The 26857-nt window shown below is 32.0% G+C and overlaps 2 protein-coding genes across 9 annotated transcripts in view; one reads left to right on the forward strand and one right to left on the reverse strand.

Moving 5' to 3' along the window:
• The window catches only part of LOC106061814 (sodium-coupled monocarboxylate transporter 2-like), a 33671-nt gene extending 26803 nt beyond the window's left edge, over positions 1-6868 (forward strand). For 6 of the 7 annotated variants that reach the window (XM_056021538.1, XM_056021539.1, XM_056021537.1 and 3 more), the window contains 3 exons: positions 1026-1126; positions 2002-2126; positions 5835-6868. In XM_056021538.1, coding sequence (XP_055877513.1) covers positions 1026-1126; positions 2002-2126; positions 5835-6008 — 400 coding nt within the window. In that variant the 3' untranslated portion in view covers positions 6009-6868. The remainder of the gene's footprint in view (positions 1-1025; positions 1127-2001; positions 2127-5834) is intronic. The other variant, XR_008776696.1, reaches the window with a different exon arrangement.
• A 1112-nt stretch (positions 6869-7980) lies between these two features.
• LOC106061813 (AP-1 complex-associated regulatory protein-like) lies at positions 7981-26254 on the reverse strand. Of its 2 annotated transcripts, XM_056021541.1 has the most exons (10): positions 25989-26254; positions 21356-21407; positions 21062-21082; positions 18724-18744; positions 18099-18124; positions 17002-17098; positions 14644-14795; positions 13425-13507; positions 13061-13162; positions 7981-12323 (listed from the first exon to the last, which is right to left on the reverse strand). In XM_056021541.1, exons 1-10 carry the CDS (start codon positions 26030-26032, stop codon positions 12142-12144), a joined length of 780 nt encoding a protein of 259 aa, XP_055877516.1. In that variant the 5' UTR covers positions 26033-26254; the 3' UTR covers positions 7981-12141. The 2 variants fall into 2 exon arrangements, with proteins under 2 accessions (XP_055877516.1, XP_055877518.1); XM_056021543.1 differs by lacking the exon at positions 21062-21082.
• Positions 26255-26857: the final 603 nt, after the last annotated feature.

The following is a 26857-nucleotide window of genomic DNA, read 5'->3' on the forward strand; positions in this document are numbered from 1 at the left end:
CGCAAATTGACTTACTTTAATTAGGCCCAGCGACCAGAAGGAAAACAGATCGATGTATAAAAAGTTTTTTTTTCTGGGGTTTACAAATATACAGGGTGCGTCAAAAAATGTATACACACTTTGAACTATTACAGACAATTTATTTCCCGTTCTACAAGGTTAAATTTCTGGACATGGAAAGCTTAATGTCCAATGGGAAAAATAAATGTGATTAATGCGAGTAATGTTCAAACTGGTGGCCTTCAGCATCACTAATTGCAACATGGCGGACGTACGTTTGAGTTTTGAAGAGCAGAAGCAGATAATTAAGTGGTACTGGAAGTTTGAGAATGTAGCTGCGGTTTGAAGACAGTGGAGACATGAGTATGGTACAGAACCACCTTCAAGGTGAACAATTACACGTCTACGAGACAAATTTGAAATTCATGGAATAGTGTGTGATGTGCATAAAGGTCGATCAGGGCGACCTCGTACAGCTACAAGTGATGTGTCCACAACTGCGGTCTTAGAACTGTTTCAGCGTTCACCTCAAAACTCGTCAAGGCAAGCGGCTCGTGAGAGTAATGTAAGTGCTAGTAGTGTGCTACACATTCTGAGGAAAGGCAAGTTTCGTGTGTACATTCCAAGGCTGGTACAACAGCTAAGTGACGACAATCCAGATCGAAAGTTAGAATTTTGTGAATGGGTTCAGGAGAGGGTGAGACGTGAACCGGGATTTATGGGTGGCATAATTTGGTCGGATTTATTTTTCCAATTGGACATTAAGGGTTCCATGTCCAGAAATTTAGCATTGTAGAACGGGAAATAAATTGTCTATGATAGTTCAAAGTGTGTATACATTTTTTTGACGCACCCTGTATTTTACGCAAGTTCCATTCGTTTGGATCCTTTGCAATCTTTTGAATATCTTCTTCGTCTGCTCCATCCAGCACATTTTTTTCTATGACTGCTCTACTGATACACATATTTAATTATTAATTGCTTTCAGCATTTCCAATTAATTCGTTTCTTTTGTCTCAACGCAGTGCCCCAGCCTATGGTTTGTACCGACTATCGTATATGTACTACAGTATGACAGCAGTTTTAGCTACTGTAACCATTGGTTTAGTGGTTAGTTTCATCACAGGTCAGAGGACAGTCTTACAAAATTTACCCTCACATTAAGATATATATGTTTATGAGTTCTAAATTGTTATTATTGTAATTCTTCCTATTAGCTTGCTAATTCTTCAAGGGTTCAAAAAGTAGGCCTTACACCTGGTAGAACCTGGACAATGGACGGATATTTTGAAAACTGCGATTTTCCTAGAAATTCGAAAGTTTGTGTAGGCTATATATTTGGGAAAACAATTACTAGCTAATTGATTAGACAATGGAAACTCTGGTTTGACTGTTAAAAATGTTAAAATTATTATCATAAAACCAAATTAATAGTAATAGTAATTATTTTTCTAACGATAGCTTATAGATCAAGTGTCGAAATTCTAGGAAAATCGTTAGTGCCTATAAATTTGACAATGCAGTTAATGTACATCTTTGGGAAAAAAATAACTAGCTAATTGACCACACTGGGAAAACTCTGGTTTGACCGTTATAATTTTTGAAAGTATAATTAAAAACTAATTTAAATTTGGTTTGAGGTCTAGACAATCTAGGCCTATATTTTGAACACACTTACGTCAGAGGGCATTCCATCATGTATTCGTGAAAGAGTTAAATAAATAAATACATTTGGCGCATCTTCTTCTAGGTCTTGACCTATAGGCCCATCATTAGAATTGTATAAACTCGGAGTAGATGTATACATACGCTTATGCAAAGTAATTGCTCTCACAAAGAATCACCAGCTTCATAAAGGCAGAATGGTCTTTAAAACAGTAATTTATTTGACTTGTAGGCTATAGTTATTAGCCTATTATAAAGCGTGCCCATTATAAAAATAATTAGTAGGCCTATTATTATTAACCGCCTATACTTCACAAAACCTTGAATATCTTACAGGTTACACCAAACCTCAAGACGTCAACCCCAGATTGATCTGTCCATTTTTTGACGTCATCTTTCCCTTTTGCTTCCTTCCAGAATGTATTCGTAAACCTTTACGATTTGGTATCGTGCACACAGGAGTAAGTTGACATTCAAACATCTAGAGAACATGTGAACTTCCTGTTTATTTCTATAGTTAGATATTCTTACATATTGATGTACACAATATATTTTGGAACACATTTATTTTCTCTTTGTAAACATATTGATTTTTTAAAGATATGTCTTACACTCTTTGAGCAATAAAATACAGCCACATAGGAAAGCAATACGTGAAAAGAGGAAGATCGGAAGATGTTTATTATTAAAAAAGTAAATAAACAATTTCAAAGAAGTTAAGCTAAAAGATACGAGTTTCCAATTTAATATCTGAATAATATCAGTTTATATCAGTAAATATCTATAACTATCCAATAAGTAGGCCTAGTTACTGTTTGTCGTCTTTACTGTATACCGCTTGTTATTGATTTGTTTTGAATTAAATATGTTTGTAGTTGCGCCATCGTCAGTGATCATTTAGCAAACCTCCAATACTTCCTTCTTACTCAAACTTACTGATCTTACCTTGAACCACCAATGGAAGAGTCTAGAAACTTCATTCAGCAGAGCTAAAAAATGCTCACTATTAAAATACATAGCTAATCAACTCGTCCGGTACACCGAATACGCCAAAAAGCTATTTTTAATTATCAGTTATAGATGAAAATCTTCAATAGTATAAACTCAGAAACACTTTCTAAATGTGTTTTGTCTTTGTTCCTAGAAGTATATCAAGTTTGTATTACACTTTCTAAATGTGTTTTGTCTATGTTCCTAGAAGTATATCAAGTTTGTATTACACTTTCTAAATGTCTTTGTTTCTAGAAGTATATCAAGTTTGTATTACACTTTCTAAATGTCTTTGTTCCTAGAAGTATATCAAGTTTGTATTACACTTTCTAAATGTCTTTGTTTCTAGAAGTATATCAAGTTTGTATTACACTTTCTAAATGTCTTTGTTTCTAGAAGTATATCAAGTTTGTATTACACTTTCTAAATGTCTTTGTTTCTAGAAGTATATCAAGTTTGTATTACACTTTCTAAATGTCTTTGTTTCTAGAAGTATATCAAGTTTGTATTACACTTTCTAAATGTCTTTGTTTCTAGAAGTATATCATGTACGCCTATGTGTTACCGTTTCTAAATGTCTTTGTTTCTAGAAGCATGGGCGTAGCCAGGATTTTTTTTCGGGGGGGGGGGGGGGGGGGGTTGGGGGGGATTCCCCCTCCCCCCCCCGGCGGAAAAAAAAAATATGTGTGTGTACACAATTAATCTTTATTACATTCTGACCCTTTCGGAAGACGTTTATTGTTTATTGTAGATTATTGTAGAAGCTCGCAGCGCTCCCACAGCGCGGGGCGAAGCCCCGCCGCCGAGCACTATTTCTGGTATTGAAAGCCAACAAAATGCATATTCTGAGGTATCTATAGTGCATTATCTTGCTATTAAAAAGTTTTATTTCAAAAACATAATGTGCTATTCTTACTGACTTAGACCCTCTCGCGCCGTTCGGCGCATTTTCCGGCAAGCTGTTTCCGCAACTCTTATTTTGCGTAATTCATTTTGTCGGAGAACATGCCCCGCAAAACCTCATGCGACGCTCTGTCACAACCTTACTAAGGATTCGACTTCCAGTTCGGCATATGATTTCTTTGATTTAGACCCGATCTCTATGACTGACTCCTAAAATCTGTCTTAGCCATCTTTGTTGAGACATTTAATTAGTGTTTTTCAATTTCGTCAAAAGACTATTCACACTTTTTTAATGGAGCCCAAGCCACTGGTAGGAATTTGTAACCTTTCTTGACTACGCTCTTGGAATTACATGCTTGTATTTCGCTTTAGATTTTATATCGAAAAAGAACGTTTTTTCGTCAAATCATCTGTTGAGGGGTTTTAAACTAAAAAATCTCTGGAGTTTTTTTTTTTTTGTTTTTTTTTAAATTCAAAACCCCATTTAGCTACGATCATAGAATTTGGTGACTGTAGTTTGCTATAAAATAATATTGAAGAGAGAGGTTTTCAACTCTAAACGCTCTGTAGGGGAATTTTAAACTCAAAACCATCTGGAGGGGTTTTAAACTTTAAAGAAAAAGCCATCTGGAGGAGGGGATTTAAACTCAAAACCCCTTTGACTACGCTCATAGATTTTATAGTGTGTAATTTGCTTTTTTTTTATATTGAAGAGGTACTTTTTAGCTTCAAGCCCCAACTGGAGGGGGGGGGGGTTAAACTCAAAACCCCTTTGGCTACGCTCATAAAATTTTGAATGTGTAATTTGCTTTTTTTATATTGAAGAGGGGGTTTATCGTAAATTTTGGAGGGGTTTTTAAAATCAAAATCTTCCTTAACTGTGCTGTTGTAATTTGGGGATTGTTGTTTGCATTTTGTTTTGTTTTGTTTTATAGAAGAGGGGGATTTAACTGCAAAAACCTCTGGTAGGGGGTTTAAAACTCAAAAACCCCTTGTAGAGGGATTTGTATCTCAAAACCCCCTGATAGGTTTTTTTTTAAATCTCAAAACCCCCTGGTTGGGGGGTTTAAGCTCAAAACCCCCTGGTACAGGGTTTTTAACTCAAAACCCCCTCGGCTGTGCTGTGGTAAGTGATGATTTAGTATTAAAATCTCACCTAAAATAAACAAAATGAAAGCAAAAATCAGTCACTTAATTCCGTTCCCGCCCCCGCAGGGGGGGGATTTGAACCCCAAGAACCCCCCCTGGCTACGCCCATGTCTAGAAGTATATCATGTAGGCCTATGTATTACCGTTTCTAAATGTCTTTGTTTCTAGAAGTATATTATGTATGTATTACACTTTCTAAATGTCTTTGTTTCTAGAAGTATATCATGTAGGCTATGTATTACCGTTTCTAAATGTCTTTGTTTCTCGAAGTATATTATGTAGGCCTATGTATTACCGTTTCTAAATGTCTTTGTTTCTAGAAGTATATTATGTATGTATTACACTTTCTAAATGTCTTTGTTTCTAGAAGTATATCATGTAGGCTATGTATTACCGTTTCTAAATGTCTTTGTTTCTCGAAGTATATTATGTAGGCCTATGTATTACCGTTTCTAAATGTCTTTGTATCTAGAAGTATATCATGTAGGCCTATGTATTACCGTTTCTAAATGTCTTTGTTTCTAGAAGTATATTATGTAGGCCTATGTATTACCGTTTCTAAATGTCTTTGTTTCTAGAAGTATATTATGTAGGCCTATGTATTACCGTTTCTAAATGTCTTTACATCTAGAAGTATATCATGTATGTATTACCGTATCTAAATGTCTTTGTGTCTAGAAGTATATCATGTATTGTTACCGTATCTAAATGTCTTTGTGTCTAGAAGTATATCATGTATGTATTACCGTATCTAAATGTCTTTGTTTCTAGAAGTATATCATGTATGTATTACCGTATCTAAATGTCTTTGTTTCTAGAAGTATATCATGTATGTATTACCATCTCTAAATGTCTTTGTTTCTAGAAGTATATCTTGTATGTATTACACTTTCTAAATGTCTTTGTTTCTAGAAGTATATCTTGTATGTATTACACTATCTAAATGTCTTTGTTTCTAGAAGTATATCATGTATGTATTACCGTATCTAAATGTCTTTGTTTCTAGAAGTATCTCATGTATGTATTACAATTTCTAACATTGCTCTCCTAAAGTTTTCCTTCAGTTGTTTTCAGACGTGATTATTACACAGTAATTAGCACCTCTTGTGTTTTGTTTGTTTCCAAAGGTATATGGCGAGCCAGAGATTGTTGACAAAGAAAGTAAGAGTCCAGACAAAGTTCAGTCAGTAGAGAATCACATCAATCTAGCTCTTGAGGTGGACACACAACAAGGAAAGATTAAAAGTAACAAAATTGGTGTAGACGTGAATGGTGCAGACAATGTTGACACAAAACTTTGACCTTAATAAGCTGGCATCAAACTGTTTACTCTTAATGTTAATCTTTGTAATTTAAGTTTGAAATTATTTATTTATGTATTTGCAACATTTGATCTATTATAGTTACTGCCTAGCATAGCTTAATTTTCTTTAGCACAATGTAAGCTTGTAAAATACATTTAGTCAACATATGAATTATTTACTTTATCAATGAAACATAAATATTGGCTATAGCATTGGTTGGTTTATAAATCACTTGGGTAACATAGAATAGAAAACATTCTCTTGAATAGAAACATATTATTCATTGGAAGGTATCCTGTTCCATTTCTTTCTTACACACATTCCTGTAAGATGGAAATTAGGCTAAGTGAAAATATGTCCATGTGGAGTGTCACAAGAGAATGCTGGACAACATTCTTTAGCACAAGGTTCTATCCCTTTAGAAGTCAAGCTGTATGGAGAACTGTTTGATCTGGAAATCAGTCTTTCTCTAAGTTATACATCAGTGTTTCACTTTGTTAAGTATCAATATCTCACTAAGTTCTACATCAGTGTTTCACTATATTATAAGCAAGTGTTTCTCTATGATATAATAACAGAAATGATTTCTTAAATACAAAATTGTGTCCCATCAAAATCACCAGACCAGGGAGTATTGCAGAGATATTGAAAACATAACAGGAACAGTAAACTCACCTGGATCTCATGTCCCTGAACTTAACTTTGTCCAATTTACCTTAAGTTTTTGCTTATTTAAACCATAAGTTAACTTGTATTTTTGTATTATGCTTTATTGTTTACAAATGTTAAAAACTATTTATAAATAATGTGTATATTGAAAATAATACAAAGCAGTCTTTATTTATATCCACTATCTCCTTATGAGTCCTGTGTTGTAACTCTAGTGTTCTGGACTGAACCACTTCACACACTATTTCATTGATTGACTAGAAAACATTCAAATAATGAAATAGTTTGAGGGAGGAAGTTTGTTGTTTTCATTTCATTTAAAATTGTGGGTGGCTGGATGGTAGAGTTCTTATTTGCCTAATGCATGTCATGAGTTCCAGTCTTTATAAAGGTAAAGGTTTCTATTTGAATGTGATTGCTAGAACTTAGCCCAACTGTTTAGGGAGGAAAAACTGTTTTACAACATTTGGTGCAGTGTTTAATGTTTCAAAGAGAAAATAATAATTATATTTTTAGTCTTGAGTTAAACGTAAGTCAACAGTTTTATATGCTATTGAAGATAACTGTAATTCCTTTTATGCACTACTTCTCAATACTATGACTGTAGTGAATAATTAGGTCAAGTTAGTGTATTCTCTCTACCTTAAACCTCATCATGACTGTGTACTCTTTTGTCTTGTCTCTACTTTAAACATAAAACCAGATGTGATACTACTAAGAAAAAAACAAACAGAATTGTTTCATGACGTTTTCTGCAGGACCAGAAGAAGACTATTTTTAAATCAACTGACTACTACACAATGACTCATCATTGTACTCAGCACCTACACTTAAATTGAAGTTTTGCAGAAAGGCAATCAACTTTCAGCGCAAGAAAATGCTTAATAAAAGGCAGAAAACAAAAATATATTTTCTAGAACCAACAACACTGTCTCGGTTTCTGAAGTATTAGTAGCATCCTACACAAAATGTACTTCATTTGTAGCTTCCTAATCATACACTTTCTTAATTAAAATATTTAAAATGAGTATGCATAGCCCAAGGGTGTCTCAGGAAGCTGAATTTGAATGAAGAGTTTGACTACACTGTTAAACACAGAGTTGTGAGTTCAACATTCATTTGGAGTGGTACATTTGCATAGGGACACAAAAATTGTATGATAATGTGGCTTTGCAATAGATGAATCTTATGGTGAAACATAGATCTAGTATAAGTAGATCATGAATTATTTCCAGTCTTTCAGATATTGAATTTTAAAATAAAAATTTTATAAGAAAACAAAAATTAGCATAAAACAAAATAATAATAAAATAATATATTTTATTGTTAGAGATGGGATTTCATGGCACATTATTTTTCAAGTTGAATCCATCTTAATGAGTTCAAGTTGTTATATAACAATTCACATCGGTCATGTGCATGGGCCATATGTGGCCAATGATACTGTGCTATCTGGCATTCTCGAGGCTTTGGCCAACAGTGCATAATGAAGTAAGGGCTCTGTTCCACTGGGCATGAAGATTTTCTCTAGTGATGTGGCCTATGACTGGCTTGTTAGAAATTCAAATGACTCCTACTACTGACTATGCATACATTTTCTGAAGCATGACAAATAAGACCACAGAGCTATGCCAGGAATTATGTGAAATAATTATAAACTCTCTCCTTGTCAAAATCAAACAAACATAGGGAGTATTTAGAATCACGTTGGTATCAATTAGTGCTGGTATAAATAGTTAACATTGTAAAATGGATCTATTTATTTTCTATGCAGAAATTGTAAAAATAAGGTTTCTCCTTTCAGACCTTACGATCTAAAGGGCAGATGATGTTAAGGTCATCTGTTTCTATGGCCAATGGTTAATGAGCCATTGTCATGTGGCCAGCACAACGACCAACCACCTTTACTTTCCCCAACTTAAGTCAGGTACCCATTAGAGTTGGGTGGACTCAAGTGTGCCCTAAAAATTCTTTTATAATTTCTTTTACTGGGTTCTATTGACAAACTTTTATTGTTTATTATTTCCTCTTCCTTTTGACCTCCCAAATTCAAAATCCCATTCTTCACTGAGATTTGAACTCAGGACCCCAGGTTCAAAAGCCAAGCACTTAACCACTCAGCCCACTTGCAGAAATAGAAGGCAGTGAATACAATCTAAACAAGTTTTTGTTTTATTTAATGGTAGGATGTTTGAAGGGCAGTATGATTATCTAGCAAGAGTGAACTGTGAGATATAGGAAATGACAATTATTAAAGTGACTATTCAATGCAATTCCCAGTATTAAACCATCAGATATATTAGTTGTGTAAATGAAGATTACATTTTTTGGTAGCCCTGCCTTGTTTAACCTGAAATTTTAGATTGTGCTTGAAATTTATATAGTCTTAAATTCCCAGATCTAAAACTTATTTACTGATAAGATCACTTTCTTTTTTCCTATTAACATTTATCAACAGAATCTCACAAAATGTCTACAATGTGTAACGTGTACAATTATATTCCATTTTATGGATTAAAAAAAATCTTGCTTTTTTAAAAAAAGCCATTACTATTATATATTTACCGAGGATTGCAACTATCCAGTTTAATAAAAAAGTTTATAGTAAATTGCTCTAGAATGTTCACAGTCTCTACTGGGCAACTGTAATATTCTTTGAGAAGACATTATATTGTTATTTATATCATTAAAATATCACAAAGCTACTATCTACCTTTACAGTTATTACTAATTTAATCTTAAATAAAAAGCCCTAAACAAGATAAAAACAAATGGATAAATTAAAAATAATAAAGTGCATTATAAAAAAACAAAATTTAATGTTCCAGAGTTTAAAAATAAACCACTCTCATTATCATCACATTTAGTACTAAATTCAAAACTGCTGTAACTCTGCTCTGCGCTTAAGGTGTGCACAGGCCCACTATTCACAAGGATATGACTGTAGAGAATGACAGAGTTTACTTCGCCTGAAAGAACTAGAGAATAAAAATCATGTCTGATACCTGGCTAATGAACCTGGGGCAACACTGGGAAGTGTGTCGTTGGTCTGGAAGGACATGCAAATCTAGGCACTAGGCTCTGTGCATGAAAGCTTGAAGTCACTAACACACATGATCTTATACCGTTAACCCTCCTTCAGTTGCCTCTGCTAAAGTTATTAAAATACCACTGGAGAATGACATTATGTCTTACATAAGAGCACAACTTCTGAGAGCCACTCATCACAAGAAGATTTCTTTTAACAGAAGAGGGGGAAATAAAAGAGGTGAAGAAAGAAATTTAAATACCAAGATTAAACCCCAGTGAACTACACGCTGTACAGGTATGTACCACGCTAGTTTTAATACCCAACATAAATAGATTGTAAGATCATAACAAGTAATCCAAGCAATAGAATAATTATACATTAAAAAAAAGAGTCTTTTGTTTTATAAACCTATTGCTACAGTTATAGTAACTTGAAATTGTAAAAAAAAAATAATTTAGCTTTGAAAATGACATTTAGTATAAAATCTTACAAAACAATGCAAAAATTATTTTAAAATTATAGATAGTAAATGGAAATATTAAAAACTGCTCTATAAAACACAACCTGGTATGAAAGGTGAATGGAGATATTTAGATACATTTTTTTTAAATTACAGTTCCAAGTGAAATTTGTTCATTCAACATTAAGAAACATTTAGGCCTGGGTTGTTTTAGATTTCTTTATTTCATCCTCAACACAGCTCATGTAAAGGAGGTATTGTAAATCAGCACACTAAATAGTATTGAATTAGTTTTACATCCATAGACTGTCACATAGCATTGCTGTCCCACCCAATTCAACCAATCACCAAACAGAACTTTTTTGTTCATGCATGCTTAAACAATCATCAAAAAAAAAATATACAGAAGAGTAAATAAAGCAACAAAACAAAATATTCATTTATCCTAAACTGATCATGATAAAACAAATTACAAGCATAAATAATTTGTAACATTTAAATCAAGAATAAACATGCAACCGTAGTGATTACTTTTAACTTCAATGATACAAAAAAACTCGCGCCCATTATTTTGAAAACTAATGTCATGCTGATCAATGGAAAAGAATTCACACAATTTACCCAATAAGCAACAATATTTGTATTGAATTGTGAGTAGTAAATGCAAGTATATTGGAATGTACACAACTAACAATCAAACCATTCAAATGATTGACATAACTAAAATTACATAAATAGTTGAAATAATTTCCTAAGTATTTCTAATTGTAACGGAAATTCTTTCATTAAAAAAAAATAAAAATAATAAAAGGCAGCATATAACAAATTAGTGATTTTAATAAATAAATAAGCCAGATACAAGGGTACCAATCAAGTAAAAATCAAGTAAAAAAAATATTTAAAAAGTTTTTTTTTTTTAAATAATTCAAACTATTATTTCCATTGATAAACAATACATAATGTTGAAAATACTTCAAAATGGATTATTATTATTAAAAGTTACATAATAAAAAATGCTATAACAGCAATTGATGCAATGTGGAAGAAATAACAATCTTAGCCAACAGTTGCTAACATATTATGCATAGATAATAGATTCTGTTGGAGTGTCATCTTGTAACAATTCCATTCTATTAAAAAAGAAAAAATATATGAGCTTGATAATGACATATGAAAAAAGAAAATTACAGATGTTTAATCTCTCTTTATTTTAGCAATGTATCTCTTGTTATGGTGATAATTAACATTTTAAAGCATTCAGAAAATAAGTAACTTATAAAACTATAGTCAAATAAATAAAAAATTATGAGAAAATGTTATTTTTTTAATTATAAAAAATTATAATTATTTTATTTGATAAAAAAAAAAGAAAACAGCAATATCAATGGATCAGGACCGGCAGTAGGCAAACTAGGCAGCGGCCTAGGGCCTCTGATTGGTGGGGCCTTGCACAGGAATCAAAAAAATGTTTTTTTTAGAGAAGAAATAGTGACACTTTTGGCCAGTGTTAATGAACTAAATTAGGTTTTATATAAATTGCGTAATGTTATTTTTTCGCTGTTTATTTTTCATTTTTCTATTTCATTTGGGGCCACCAAATTCACTTCACATAGGGCCTCAATTAACTAAGGCAGGCCCTAAATAGATACTTTACACTTCAATAACACATTGTAATATAATATTTCAACACAAATTTCTCTTCATTGTAAAATTTAAGATAAGAAACTATTATAATATTTCTTGCTTCAAACTATATAAAAAACAAAAAAAAAAACAAAAAAAAAAAACTCAAGACTTAATTAAATACAATTCAGTTAAAACCGCCATAATATCTAGGTTTTACTTGAAATCACAGTGAAAAACTTATGGGAAAAAAAAATCTTGATAAAGTCAAATGAAAAGACTTGGTCTCGTATGTCAAACAACTTGTTAACTTTTGCTAAGGAATATTTTATCTACATCTCTTGTTATCATCTAGCTGAGGTATAGGACTTGGCAGAAACTTTTAAAAGTTCTTGACTTTCATCATCTCCAGCACTGACAAAGTCAGGATCCCATTCCAGGTCACTGGAGTGCATAGGGCTTACAGTGGAAGGTTTAGACCAGCTGTCATCAGAGGTACGTGTGTTGACTTTACGTTGAGGAGACATGCCTAGAATAGAAAAACAGTCAGCTTTTAAATAAGTTAAATAGGAAAACACACACAAAAAAAAAAACAACAACAAAAAACTTCATTATAACATAACAAAGAAATGAAAAAAAAATCTGTAAATTAGGATGAAACAACTAATGTTCTGCATGATGCAACTGATGGCACAGTAGTAAAATGTATTATATCCCAATGCGAAGGTCTCGAATTTCAATTAGGGATTTCAAAGTTGTTTATTTCAGTAGAAGTAAAGCTTCTCTTATATATACATAGATATCCTATGAATGCAATGAGTAAGAGAGAAATGAAGTTTCTCTTATATATACATAGATATCCTATGAATGCAATGAGTAAGAGAGAAATGAAGTTTCTCTTATATATACATAGATATCCTATGAATGCAATGAGTAAGAGAGAAATGAAGTTTCTCTTATATATACATAGATATCCTATGAATGCAATGACTAAGAGAGAAATGAAGTTTCTCTTATATATACATAGATATCCTATGAATGCAATGACTAAGAGAGAAATGAAGTTTCTCTTATATATACATAGATATCCTATGAATGCAATGAGTAAGAGAGAAATGAAGTTTCTCTTATATATACATAGATATCCTATGAATGCAATGAGTAAGAAAGAAATGAATCATGCTTAGTTTATAAAATGCCTAGGGCTATAGAGAAGATCCTGATCAACCTGAAACTATTAGTACTAGGCCAAGCAAGTGTTTGTACCTGCTTCATGGTCCCATTCCATATCCAATGAGCTCCCCTCAGTCAGGCTTTTCTCTTTGGTTTGAGCAAGACTGCTACTGGAACTGTGAGCATCACCTGAGCCTGGTCAACACCATGTAAATAACAAAAGCTTTTACCAGATTTTGTGGTCAAGTTTAAAATAAGTGTTTATATTACAGAGGGTTGGACCAACTCCAATAGTAATAACAATAAATTTAACAAAAAAACAAACAAACAACCTCTAATGATTGAAAAAACAAGCAAGAAAATGTTTTTTTTTTCATTTGAATATGTTATCAAGAATGATTACATTATAAAATCTAATGTTTATAAAACTAAATACTAACAAGTTATAAAAACTTACCATTTTTTACTAATGATCTCGTTGCTAAAGATCTGGCCTTTACATTTGCCAGAAACACCTCAAAATCATCCTCACCACCAGCTCTATATGTAATAAAAAAAAAACAAATACAAAACCTTTTTTGAATGTAGAAAAAGCTAACAGCAGAAATTAAACATTAAACTAACTACAACAATGAATAAAACTAAGGATTTTTTTTAGAGCTAAAAACTAGTTTCATTCAAGTACTTCATTTTCCCAAACATCACTGTTCTGCCAGGTCTTGCTGTAACACCAAGTTTCTTACACAGCAGAGCAATCATTTCAAGTAGCCTGTTCTGTTCACTACTCACCCAGGCCTTGTTGAAAACTAAGTTTATTTCAGGGTTAAGAAATAGTTTCATTCCAGGACTTACATTTCCCAGTCCTCATTGTTCACCCAGGCCTTGTTGAAAACTAAGTTTATTTCAGGGTTAAGAAATAGTTTCATTCCAGGACTTACATTTCCCAGTCCTCATTGTTCACCCAGGCCTTGTTGAAAACTAAGTTTATTTCAGGGTTCAGAAATAGTTTCATTCAAGTACTTACATTTCCCAGTCCTCATTGTTCACCCAGGCCTTGTTGAAAACTAAGTTTATTTCAGGGTTCAGAAATAGTTTCATTCAAGTACTTACATTTCCCAGTCCTCATTGTTCACCCTGGGCCTTGTTGAAAACTAAGTTTATTTCAGGGTTCAGAAATAGTTTCATTCAAGTACTTACATTTCCCAGTCCTCATTGTTCACCCAGGCCTTGTTGAAAACTAAGTTTATTTCAGGGTTCAGAAATAGTTTCATTCCAGTACTTACATTTCCCAGTCCTCATTGTTCACCCAGGCCTTGTTGAAAACTAAGTTTATTTCAGGGTTCAGAAATAGTTTCATTCAAGTACTTACATTTCCCAGTCCTCATTGTTCACCCTGGGCCTTGTTGAAAACTAAGTTTATTTCAGGGTTCAGAAATAGTTTCCAGTCCTCATTGTTCACCCAGGCCTTGTTGAAAACTAAGTTTATTTCAGGGTTAAGAAATAGTTTCATTCCAGTACTTACATTTCCCAGGCCTTGTTGAAAACTAAGTTTATTTCAGGGTTCAGAAATAGTTTCATTCAAGTACTTACATTTCCCAGTCCTCATTGTTCACCCAGGCCTTGTTGAAAACTAAGTTTATTTCAGGGTTCAGAAATAGTTTCATTCAAGTACTTACATTTCCCAGTCATCATTGTTCACCCAGGCCTTGCTGCTGTTTTTAGCAGCATTCTCTTTGTCTTTGTTCAGCTGAGCAATGCGTGCTGCTTCTCGCTTGGCTTCATAATAGGCTTCTTCTTCTCTTTCTATTTCTTTTTCATCTTGGGCTAACTGAAGGATTCGTTGCCAATCAGAAACAAAACAATTATCAAGTGAAAGCAACAAACTACACATACTGACAAAAACCTTAGGCTACTGTCTATTTAATAATTAGATATCAATACAAACAAATTATTTCAAAGCATAGCAATGCACAAACATGCACACACAAAAAATAAGTTGAGACAAAGTAAAACATCTCAACTATTATTTAAATTATGAGGAAAACAGAAGAACAATATCTGACGATATTATCAGAGGCTGTCAATGAACAGAGCTTTCTAAAGAAATAGAAGAAAAATTCTGACTTTTTATTTATGAAAACAGAAAAAAAAAATAATGTAAGTCATTGAATGGAGATGAACACTATAAGACTAAAAACTAGAACAGTTATTTTAAGCTAGTATTATTCTGTCTAGATTATTTCTATTCAAGTTTAAAAATAATTTAAATTTTCTTTTTAGTGGCACATGTAGGAAAAAGCTACTGCCATGTTTGCTCTGCCATAAAAATCTAAAAAAACAACAACAACTAAAAGAGATACTGCCTTCATAATGCTTAAAATAGATGCAAAGGCTACATACAGTCATGAAAAGTTATACTCTTTAAAGAAACAACATAAGTATGCATATTGTTTCAACATACAAAGTAACAATTAAAATAAGATGAAAAGGGCCATCTGCAAAATGTGAATAGTTCCATTAAAAGTAATCAGTTGTTGTTTTTTTTTGAATTGATTGTATACAGCTCAGTGTACTATGGCCCAATCTCTATTGTGGACCAGTAGGGTGTGAGGGGGGGGGGGGGGTAGAAGTTTTCTAACTGGACCTCCCTTGGATTGAAGCCTCTCAACCACACATCCCCCACACTCTCATGTCTGATTCTATACTTCAAGTAACTCACAATGACATGAGCACAAGAATAAGAAAGAAATCACAGAGCAAGCAAACACTGAACATGTCTCATGTCTTCTGACACACAAAGTCCTTGATTCAGGAATGGTCAGCATGCAAATTAATGGTAGCTCTTACTAATAACAAAAAGTAGTTTGATAAAACCACACAACTTTCAAATGAATGTTTTCATTGAAAATGTATGCCTAGTGTTTATAATTGTATAACAATTCACATTAATGACCTCGGTCTTGAAATTACTCTCATCTAAATAGATTAGACTATGCATAGAGAATGAAAGTTCATTTATTTCTAATTGTATTGTTATTAATGCCAAAATGCATGAAAATGGTTCAAAAGCATAACTAAAATATACTTTCAATACATTTTAAAAGTAAAACAAAGTTGTTTTGTTTTTGTGCAAAAAAGTTATCTTTCTTTAATTCATTGTTCTTCTTTATTTTGAGTTTTATTTTCTGTTTGGTAGAAACTAAAAGAGTGGGAACATATTTGCATGTTGGATAAAGTACATAGTTGGTATTGAAATACACATTGTTAAAATTAGAATACAATAAAAAATCTTAAAACATTAGGGTCAAACAATAACAGAAAATAGTAATTTTAGTCCACTCTGGCATAGCTAGGTGGTTTTAGACCAATCAGTGACTTTCAGGTGAGTTTGAGTGTTTAGTCTATTTGATGGCTCACCATAGAGACATAGTCAGGATGTCAATGCGGATCAGTTCAATTTTTATAAAATACTCCTAGATGGCAAGCCAAGCATCTCTGACAACCAGGTTCAGCACTTGGCCTATTTGTGTGGCTAAGGTATTAAGGCCAGTGAAACAGTTTCTACTGACAAGTGAAGAGGAATACCTGACGCATCTCTCTGGGAGGCTTATTAGCCTATTTTTTTCTCTTTATTTAGAAGAGAAATACTCAGATTTCACATTTCTTCTTAAAAAGAATGATAATATTTTAAAACACTTTAATAACACAGGAATACCCTGCCGAGTGTGCAGACAAACCTTAGAGTTACAGAGATCTAAAGTCCACATGAGGAGGCACAAAACTGCAGTGCCAGCCCCATGACACGTGGCCATCATCCTATAATGTTTGATGAACTATATACATATACTTAAACATCAATTGTACATTTCCATACAGTGATGATTTCAAGTAGAAAAAAATAATGTTTAAAAAAATTCTTTTCCTTGGCTTTCTTTAGCTTTTTATTTATAAATCATAAATATATAGCCTGCAAAAATTCTGGCTTAAACTATCAACTAAGAATGGTTTGTAAAGATCCTTAACATAATTTTTACCTTCTCTTCTAACTCTGCATCTACTCGACGCTGTTCATGAGCTAAAACAGAAAACTGCTTATTTCTCAACAGATGTCTCTCATGGTCAGTCAACAATCTACAGTGTTAATATAAGCAGTTCATGAGAACAAATAAGACCAGGCAATGAAATAAAACATGTACACAAACATCTAATAGAATCAAAACACCAACAACAAACTACTTAGTAAAAAAAAAATAAAAAATACTGCAATGCATTGTAAATGATAAAAAATTACAATAAAAATTATAAATTTAAAGAAAAATTTATATATATATATATATTTATATATATATATATTATTAATGATCATAATGATGGAAAAGTCAATGCACAATGGCTTGCTAATACTACAGCCTTCTTTTTATTTTTTTAACAAAAGAGACATTACACAGAATGCTCAAACTTATTAATTAAATACAACCTACAAAAGCTGCATCACAGCTATAAACTTTAAAACCTACAAAAGCTGCATCACAGCTATAAACTTTACAACCTACAAAGGCTGCAACACAACTATAAACTTTACAACCTACAAAGGCCACAGCACAGCTATAAACTTTACAACATACAAAGGCTGCAACACAGCTATAAACTTTACAACATACAAAGGCTGCAACACAGCTATAAACTTTACAACATACAAAGGTTGCAACAAAACTATAAACTTTACAAGCATCCAATTTTTAAACAAGTGAATGACTTTGCATGGCCACAATAAAAAGGAATAAAAAGAAATTTAAAGTGAACACTTTTGGAACAATCAAATTGTTAAACACACCAACTCAAACCTACCATATGTACATAGGCAGATACAGTAAATGGACCACAGTCCAAGGCCAACTGGCCTCTAAAAGTAAGCAGCAAAAAGGTAAAGAAGCAGATGTAGGATTAGCTCCTTTGGACAACAGGTAAAAAAAAAAAAAAAGTTTGGCTATAGAGAAAAGAAAATGTTAAAAGTCCTTGGAATTAATTTGTTTACATTTTGGCAATGACACAAATTCCTCAATACCCACTACAAAATTAAATGTAACAATAAATACAAATAAAGTGATTCAATAGACATAGTATAACCTACCCTGTCATTTCATCCCTGGGGGGATCCTGGAGAATAATAAAAAAACAAAAACAAGAATAAGACTGTAAAAATAAAAATAACAGACATCCCAACTACTACAAATTGTTTTGACAGCAAGCAACCCCCCCACCTTAAAAATTGTTGTACATCAAAAAAGTTAAAGATGCAAAAATTACAGTCTGTAAGACATTTAACTTGAGCTATATAATCCAAAGAACACTTCAATCCCATGCAAGTCCACAAAGCTGCTATTGCAGCTATTGATCAAGACACAAGACATTTAATGAAACATTCTTGAATTAAAATTGATATTAAAATTGACAATGTTTCTTTCTGTAGAAGGGAATTAGACATGTTTTTGTCTTTCCTAAACAGTTTCTGTAGTAAATTTCTATCCCAAAACTTTCAAAATTTCCTGTCTTCTAACCTGAGCAACTTTTGGTTCTAACACAATAAAAAAACAACACTATATTAGATTTCCTTTATCTACTATCCATGTTCCCCGACACTGTATGTGCAATGATTACAATCGGTCAATAGTTTAACTTTACTCATATATGCAATGATTATAGTCTGTCTGTGGTAAGAGATGACACACTTAAACAGAAAAAAAAAAGTTACTCACCTCAGTCATTAAATTTTCAAACTGAAAAATAAAAAGATAAACGAATAAGTAAAGTGATGGCAAACAAATATAATTTGCTTTTGTTTTAGCACACAAATCATTTTTTTTTATTACTATATTATAATTACTTTATATGAATAATTGTTAATAATAATAAATATAAAAAAAAAGGACAATTATTTTTTATCTTCAAAATAATATATATAAATAATATGATCATTTATTATAAGTGTGATTAGGTTGATTGTTGTTTTAGAAAAATGTTTTATTGTATATATATTACGTGTAAATAACAAGCATATATATATATATACATATCTATCTATCAATAGACTGTAAAAAGTTTAAAATGACTATCCTAAAAAATGTTACATCTTTATCTTTGTAGTGTTAAATTTAATCATTTTCCTATAGGATTTCGATACAAATTTAGATCTAACAATTACAAGAAATTAGGAAGTGTCTCCCAAATTATTGTAAGATTTTCACCAGATTAACAAATATTAGAATGATTGCAAAGATTTTCAATAAATAAATACTTGGGTGAATATAATTTAAAGGAACAGAACTCACTCTTGGGATAAGAAACTAAGAATAGAGCAAACAGTGATTGGAGAAAAGAAAGGGGGAGGTAAACTTATGTAATTACTTATATAAAATAAAAAAAACAGCTTTATATGTCCAGTCATAATTGAATTTAATAACTATTATAAAAATTTCTGTCTGTAAGTTGTAGCTATGTGACTATTGTACAAAAATATAAACTGTCATGTTAATGAAAGCTTGATCACTAGACTTCCTTCAAATCATAATGTTTATGAAGAATAAATGCACTGACAGTTGCATCTTGGGATAGTATCCAACTTGGTATTGGAAGCAGTTTCAAATGCCCTAAAGGTGTGAGATAATATGCCAGCAAAAAGTTTTAACCTAGACTTATTAACAAAATACTACAAGAAAAACTGGGATAGAATGGGGGGAAACATTTTCTAGAAGTTATATATCTTAAGAGACCTTATAAAATAAGTTTAAAAACTATCCACTATAGATAGCTGCATATTTCCTAGGCACAGATTGAAAATGATTGAGATTCAATAAAATTTTTTAAAAAGTCTTGATGAATCTAATTTTCAATCACATCATTTAACTGTTTTTCTACTTGCTAACATATGATGACATAATAGTGTGTGCCCCACCCCTCCTAAAAGAACAATGACTGAAATATCAATAATTTCCAACAGAGTTATGAAGAGGCTTTATAAACTAATTGGGAATTTCTGATTTCTGTCCTTTATTTGGTTAAAATTGATGTGGTCTCCTATGTTACTTATTAATATTACAATGATAAAATAAATGAGATAAACTTCGATATATGGACTTCCTTGAGACACTTGAAGCTTTATGTAGAAAAAGTGCAACTCACTGTTGAGTTGACAAAGATTACATTTGTGTACAAGTTATAATGATATATAGATAATTTCATTTCAAAGTTTTTGTTTTGGCTAACATTCTTTTGTGTACTGATCTAGTTTCTGACATTGTCTCTCTTTGATCTAGTTTCTGACATTGTCTCTCTTTGATCTAGTTTCTGACATTGTCTCTCTTTGATCTAGTTTCTGACATTGTCTCTCTTTGATCTAGTTTCTGACATTGTCTCTCTTTGATCTAGTTTCTGACATTGTCTCTCTTTGATCTAGTTTCTGACATTGTCTCTCTTTGATCTAGTTTCTGACATTGTCTCTCTTTGATCTAGTTTCTGACATTGTCTCTCTTTGATCTAGTTTCTGACATTTTCTCTCTTTTTTAAATACAAAAATTGAGTTTATTTTCATCATAATGATTTGCCTTGAAGTAAAATAAATGAGAGTAATTTCTAAAATAAAAAAATAAGAACTTCTATAAATAAAGAAATAGGAAACATTGTTGAGTTAATGAAATATAGCATTAATAAATCTACAAATAATATAGTAGCTTAATGAGTTTATGAAAAAAATTAGATTTAATGCATTGTGTCAGTTATATATTAAAATAAAAAAAAAGTAAATATTTTTGGAATTTTAAATTTAAATATTCATGCTATTAGAATTAAAAAAAAAAACATTGACAAATAAAATAACAACAAATGTTTGAATATAAAAATTTAGATGCTGTATATATATATAGTATATATATTTCATTAAACTGCAGATACGACCTAGCCCAGAAGCATTATTACTATTCTTTGTGAAAGAGCAAGAATGCATATTAACAAAATGCTAATGTTTAGCCTGGGAGAACAATATTAGTGAATAAATAAAACTCTAGGAAATTTTTTAAAAAGTCACTTAATTCTACATACACCATCATCCATATAATAATTCTGAAAAATTCCAAATGAAGAAACTAACAGACTAAATTTAATAAACTTTCAATTTGTTCAATGTAACACACATTTAACATTGATGTGGCTGTCCATGGTCTCTTCCAAACATTCTCAAAGAAAATTACTTACAAATTGTTTTATTAGAAGAGATAGTTTTGTCATAAAAACAACTTGTAAGACTATTTCTTGGAAAAAAATTAAAAACAGCCTTATATAGACCTCACCTATAGCCATATAAATATCTTTAAAGTTAAGTAAACAAATACTAACCTCTATTGAAAACTCATGTTCTGCAGTGTACATAGACTGCATATAACGTCTCCTGCACAGAAGAATTTTTATATAAAATATATTTATTACTTTGAACATAAATGCAATTTTATATAAAGATCAATGAAGTGTGTCAACATGTCATTTCCGGTAGAAAAAATATCAGCCTCCTACCTCCCATGCATGGAAATTAGTTAACTACGGACATGAATCAACATTGAGAAGTGTTTTGCTAGTGCATGACAGAGATTGCCTGAACAGTGGACAGGCAGGAGGAATATGTAAAACTAAGAACCAGACGGTGCAACGAAAAATTTTCACAGATAATTGATTCCCATCAAATCACTCTTTGGAATCTGGATTGAATAGTAACATATATTGTCAATTTAATATTCTCACTGCATGGTTTAATTTGTTTAAATTAAAAGTACTCACTTTTGTTTCTATTATTTCCAACTATTTTGATTGCTAGCTTGACACAAGACTGAGCCTATTGTCAAAGAGCCATTTATCTTTTGTCATGTGAACCACTTTTCATTCATGATCAAATTGTTGGTGAACCAGTTGTCAAAAAAATATGTTTGGTAAACCATTTGTTGGGTGAATGAGCTGTCATGAACAATTTGTTGGTGAGGATTGTCTCTGAATGCTTGGATTTGATTAGCAGTGTTCCCGAATCAGTCTGTAGTCAGTGTGTGTGAACACAAGACCCAAGCCAAGGCTTTATCTTTATGTTCTTCAATGTAAATAATGTATACACCTCACATCTTTTTTCAATGTTATTAAACCCATTCATCTTTTCCTGTGCTTACTCATGAATGAGTTTCCTCCCCTATTATTAGTATTATACTATCTAATCAATAATGCAACACTAAATTTAGTTTAGATCTATTCTACTATTTGATTGTATTATTAGCAATAGATTTTATAGCTATGCAAAAAAAAAACAAACAAACGGAAACGCGGAAGAAAAACGACTGATAATTTAGAGATCGAGTTTTTGATGTTTTTTTTTTAACATAGGCAGCACTTGGAAATTTATTACACTTTTGAATGAAATGTGAGAATGTTTCAAAGTTGTGTTATTGATTACCTTAGACAAAGGCCTAATTAACGCTTAATGAGGATTTTTAAAAAATTAATATTTTATTTTTTACTTATAATGAAAATATCACTTTTTTGTTTTCACCAATACAGAAGTTTGGATAGAGAACAAAGGTTAATTTTTTTTCATATTAGATATCATGCCTGGCCATAATTCTACCAAATTTTATCGCTATAAGACTTATGATATGTGGCGCTTACAAAGTGGAAAATGCCATTTAACAAAGAAAATAATGGCCAGCATGGACATAGACAGTTTTGGTTAGTCTTGTATATCACCATGACCATATGATTAGTAGAGAATCTATATCACTATCTATATGATAGTATATCAAAAACTTTTGTGAACAAAAATAAAAACAATTTTTAAACATGTCAGTGTCAGGCTTTGTGAAGGCCTATAAGTATAATTATATTCTGCATATATAATATAATATATATATTCAAACAGTTTCTGTGTACTAAAGTGTCTAAAGCAATGTTTCTCAAACTGTGTGCCGCGACACATTAGTGTGCCGCCGAAGATTTGCAGGTGTGCCGCAGGAGTTTTTAGAACGCCACACGTGCAGCGTTACACAGGTCTGCCTAATATTAAATTTTGATTTTACGTTGCGATGACATCTCCACTTGCAATGACCAGTAGTAGTAGTGGATCTTTCCATTATGACGGAAAGGGGTGTTAGCTATTCAGGCTATGGAATGGTCCACTACACATATATTATTATAATGAATAAAATGTTGGCCGCCTTAGCAGACGCACAGCAGTTCTCGAATTGGTAACGATAATAATAAGCGATGTGTTTCAAGTAAATTGGTTAGGTGTATGCTACAGTGATGGGAACTGACTTTGCAAAAATTTTAGGAAATTTTGTAAGCCCCCCCCCCCCCCCCCCCCCCCGTTTTTGAACTGGCCTGTCGTGGCGACGACTTAAAAAAAGATGTTGCTGAATTTTTTTAAACTACGTAGAATCATTTAATTTAATATTTTCTTTAATTAATGTTGTATTACATAACATTTACACTGCATTGTGCATTACTGCACACAAACTGCACTTCATTTAGCATTACTGCACTCAAAATGCATTCATGGCACTATTGTTTGTATATATATTGATGGGAGGAGAAAGCTTTTTGCAGTCTGAGCATTCTATAATAGATAACTGCTTTATACAGATATTGTAACAACTTCTTTCTCAAACAACTATAAGGATTTAATGTGTTTGAAAAACATGCTTTTAAAATTAGTAATGATAAGTTTTATATTAAAATATATACATATCCCTCACTATAGATAGATCTATAATCTATAGCTACTACTACTTATATCTAATAACTTTTCTAGATTCTAGATCCAATATATTATTATTAGATATCTACATTCTGTCAGGCTTATACTCAGTAACTCACTATAGTCATGTTAAGAAGTTTAAGAAGGCCTACTTACTACTATATAAAAAAAGTATATTCTATATATAAATCCAGATGGTCGGTACACGGTAGGTCTATCACAGTATCACTCTATTAGATGAGTAGATCTAGATCTTATTATTATTATAATAGATCTAGATGTCTAAATCTAATCCCATTTGAACTCAAGGAAGTCGGCAGGCAGGGTTCAAATTAGAAAAATCTAGGGGTCATCGTAACAACAGTGAAAAAATAATAGATCTTGAATTGTAGTAATAGCGGCGATTAGCGCTACATACGTAGTAACATAGCGACCGGGCATCATTCATGATTGATACTCTTAAGTCTAAGTTAAGTTTAAGTCGAATACTTTTCAAAAGCTGGCAAGCAGCCATTGAAGTCTAGATCTAGATCAAAAGTATTCAAATTAAAGAATCTAGATATCTATCTAGACTGATTCAAACCACTCTAATCTGGACCGAGATCTAGACTTATAAGACAATACGGTAACACAAGATTTAAAAAAAAAATAGAACTTTAACTGTGTCAAAAGACCGGATGTGCGGAGTTCAAAACAAATCAAAAATCTTATTTCGCATTCTTCCGAAAATGGAAAAATAATAAAATCGGATTTTTTTTTTTCATAAAAAAAAATTGAAAAAAAAAAAAATCGGATTTAAAAAAAAAAAATGTCTGGAAAACTTCGGATTTTTTTGCTAGAAAATCGGACCAGAAGAAATTATCGGAATTCCGACAATTGTCGGAAAATTCCCATCACTGATGCTAATAATAACAAATTAATAATAAGCCTTATTCATTGTTATCGATGGAGAAATATGTTAGCAAGAATGAAACTGCGAAAGCGTTAAATGAAAAGCAAGGAACCAAACGAAGGTACAAAGAAGATTACACCAGATATGGTTTCATATCTTCTGAACCATTGCCATTCTGTCTGATCTGCAATGCAACTCTGTCGAATGAGACGCTTGTTTCAAGCAAATTGAAGAGACACTTGGAAACTAAATATCCAGCTGTAAAAGCGCAACCGAAGAAATACTTTTGAAAACATCAGGGCTCAACAAAATAAACAAGCTAAGACACTTACGAACTACCTAAAGCTGCCAGAAAAGGGATTGATTTCAAGTTGGATTTTCTATTCATGACGAGATCTGGTGGTTAATGTGACGTTTCTCTCTGATTTATTTGACAAATTAAATTCAAGGACCATCGGAAACCATCATCACTGCATCCTCAAACTGAATCATTTGGTGAAAAATTGTCTTTGTGACAAAGTAAGATCTCGAAAGGAGTCTTCGACTGCTTTCCTACTTACAATGAATGTGCTTCAACTAAAGAAATCACCCCCGAAATTCTGGACACTTTGACACACTTGCAGTCAGCATTGTGGCATTAATTTTCAACAGTTGGAAGTAATGAATATGGATGGGTCAGTTATCCATTTGGAAACAATGAAGCTACAAATTTGACAACTGAAGAAGCAGAGAAGCTAATTGATTTAAAGAAACGATGCCGTTCTTAAGTCAAGTTTTGCCGAGAAAAGCCTGGATGTGTTTTAGATTTCAATCAACAAGTTATATCCTGCAATCAGTTTAAAAGCAATCAAAATAATTCTTCCATTTGCATCTTCATGGTTTTGTGAGTTTGGATTTTGAGCACTGACTGAAATCAAGTCTAAGAAAAGAGAGAGACTTCTTCAATAGACGATGAAATGTGAGTTTGTTTGTCGACTCTGGAGCCTCGATTAGATCACATTTGCTCTAAAAAAAAACAGGCACACCCTTAACATTAAATATATTACTTAAAAACAGGTAGGGCCTAATATTTTTTTTCTTTTTATTATAAAACAACTGTTGCTCTTCGTGGTGTGCCGCGAAACTTTTGTAGTTTTTTTTACTGTGCCGCCAGACAAAAAAGTTTGAGAAACACTGGTCTAAAGTCTAAGTAAACACCTTCGCACGAATCTACATAGTAATGTGATACACAATGGTATACAGTTATACACTGATAGTGTACATTTAATTAATATAGTATATAATACTAGAATCTAGATCTATATAGGCCTAATGTCTATATAGCAATTACAATTACTTGAATTACATACCTCTTGTCTACTATTCCAAAACATCTACGAAAGCAATTACCCATTGTTGTGGAAATGAAATAAATAATACCTATTAGATCTAGGTTGCATAGTTATTTTTCAGATCCCTAATTTCTTACAAGCTATAAAAGCATTTTTAAAAAAATAAATGTCTTGATATGCCTACAGTCTAGATGAATTAAATCTAGATCTACAGCCTAACTTGAATCTCTACTACTGTTTTGTTTTCACATGATCGCACTTTGTTATTCCCGGAAGTGTAATTGGCAGAATTCTTAAAAAGTTGAGGAAAAAAAGCACGAGCACAAAAATACGGTCGAAATGGATTACATTTTTTTTAGACTTTAAAATCTTGTGAAAGTATTTAAAAAAAGGTCTAAATCTAATTAAAATTGATTTAATCCTTAGAAATGTTTAGGTCTATTGTTGAAAATTAAAAGATGTAATGAAAGAAATTAGATCTAGATCTAGATTTATATCACTCAAACCATGCTCAAACTGAATCAAAAGATACGGGAGACAACCAGCTTTACCTTTGTAAATTACTGGTATTTCCCCTTACATCATAGCCCTGCGAATATTGACACTTGACACTGTGCTTTGGTTACGTCATACTCATTATGGTATCATTGGTATGAACGCTCTAATAGGAATACACTGTATGTGACTATGTTATAAAGCCCACAATGTTATTTTTTTTATACACTCTTGCTAATTCCATTCTTCATTATTCAGACCAAGAACATAGAGACATAAAAAAAAATATATAAACTTGAAGACCAATAAGAAGACCCAGAAAAATGTCAGTTGTTAAGAGTAACAAAAAAAAAAACAAAAACAAAACACATAATACTAATAAATTCCACTTA

The sequence above is a fragment of the Biomphalaria glabrata genome, chromosome 2 (assembly GCF_947242115.1).
Source record: "Biomphalaria glabrata chromosome 2, xgBioGlab47.1, whole genome shotgun sequence".
NCBI lineage: Eukaryota > Metazoa > Mollusca > Gastropoda > Planorbidae > Biomphalaria > Biomphalaria glabrata.

Coding starts and splice junctions, on each gene's coding strand:
- LOC106061813 (XM_056021541.1), bottom strand. CDS start 26,032: ATGGGTAATTGCTTTCGTAGATGTTTTGGAATAGTAGACAAGAG. Junction 21,083..21,355: donor AACATGAGTTTTCAATAGAG/GTTAGTATTTGT, acceptor GGAATTTTTCAG/AATTATTATATGGATGATGG. Junction 13,508..14,643: donor AACAATGATGACTGGGAAAT/GTAAGTACTTGA, acceptor TATTACATATAG/AGCTGGTGGTGAGGATGATT.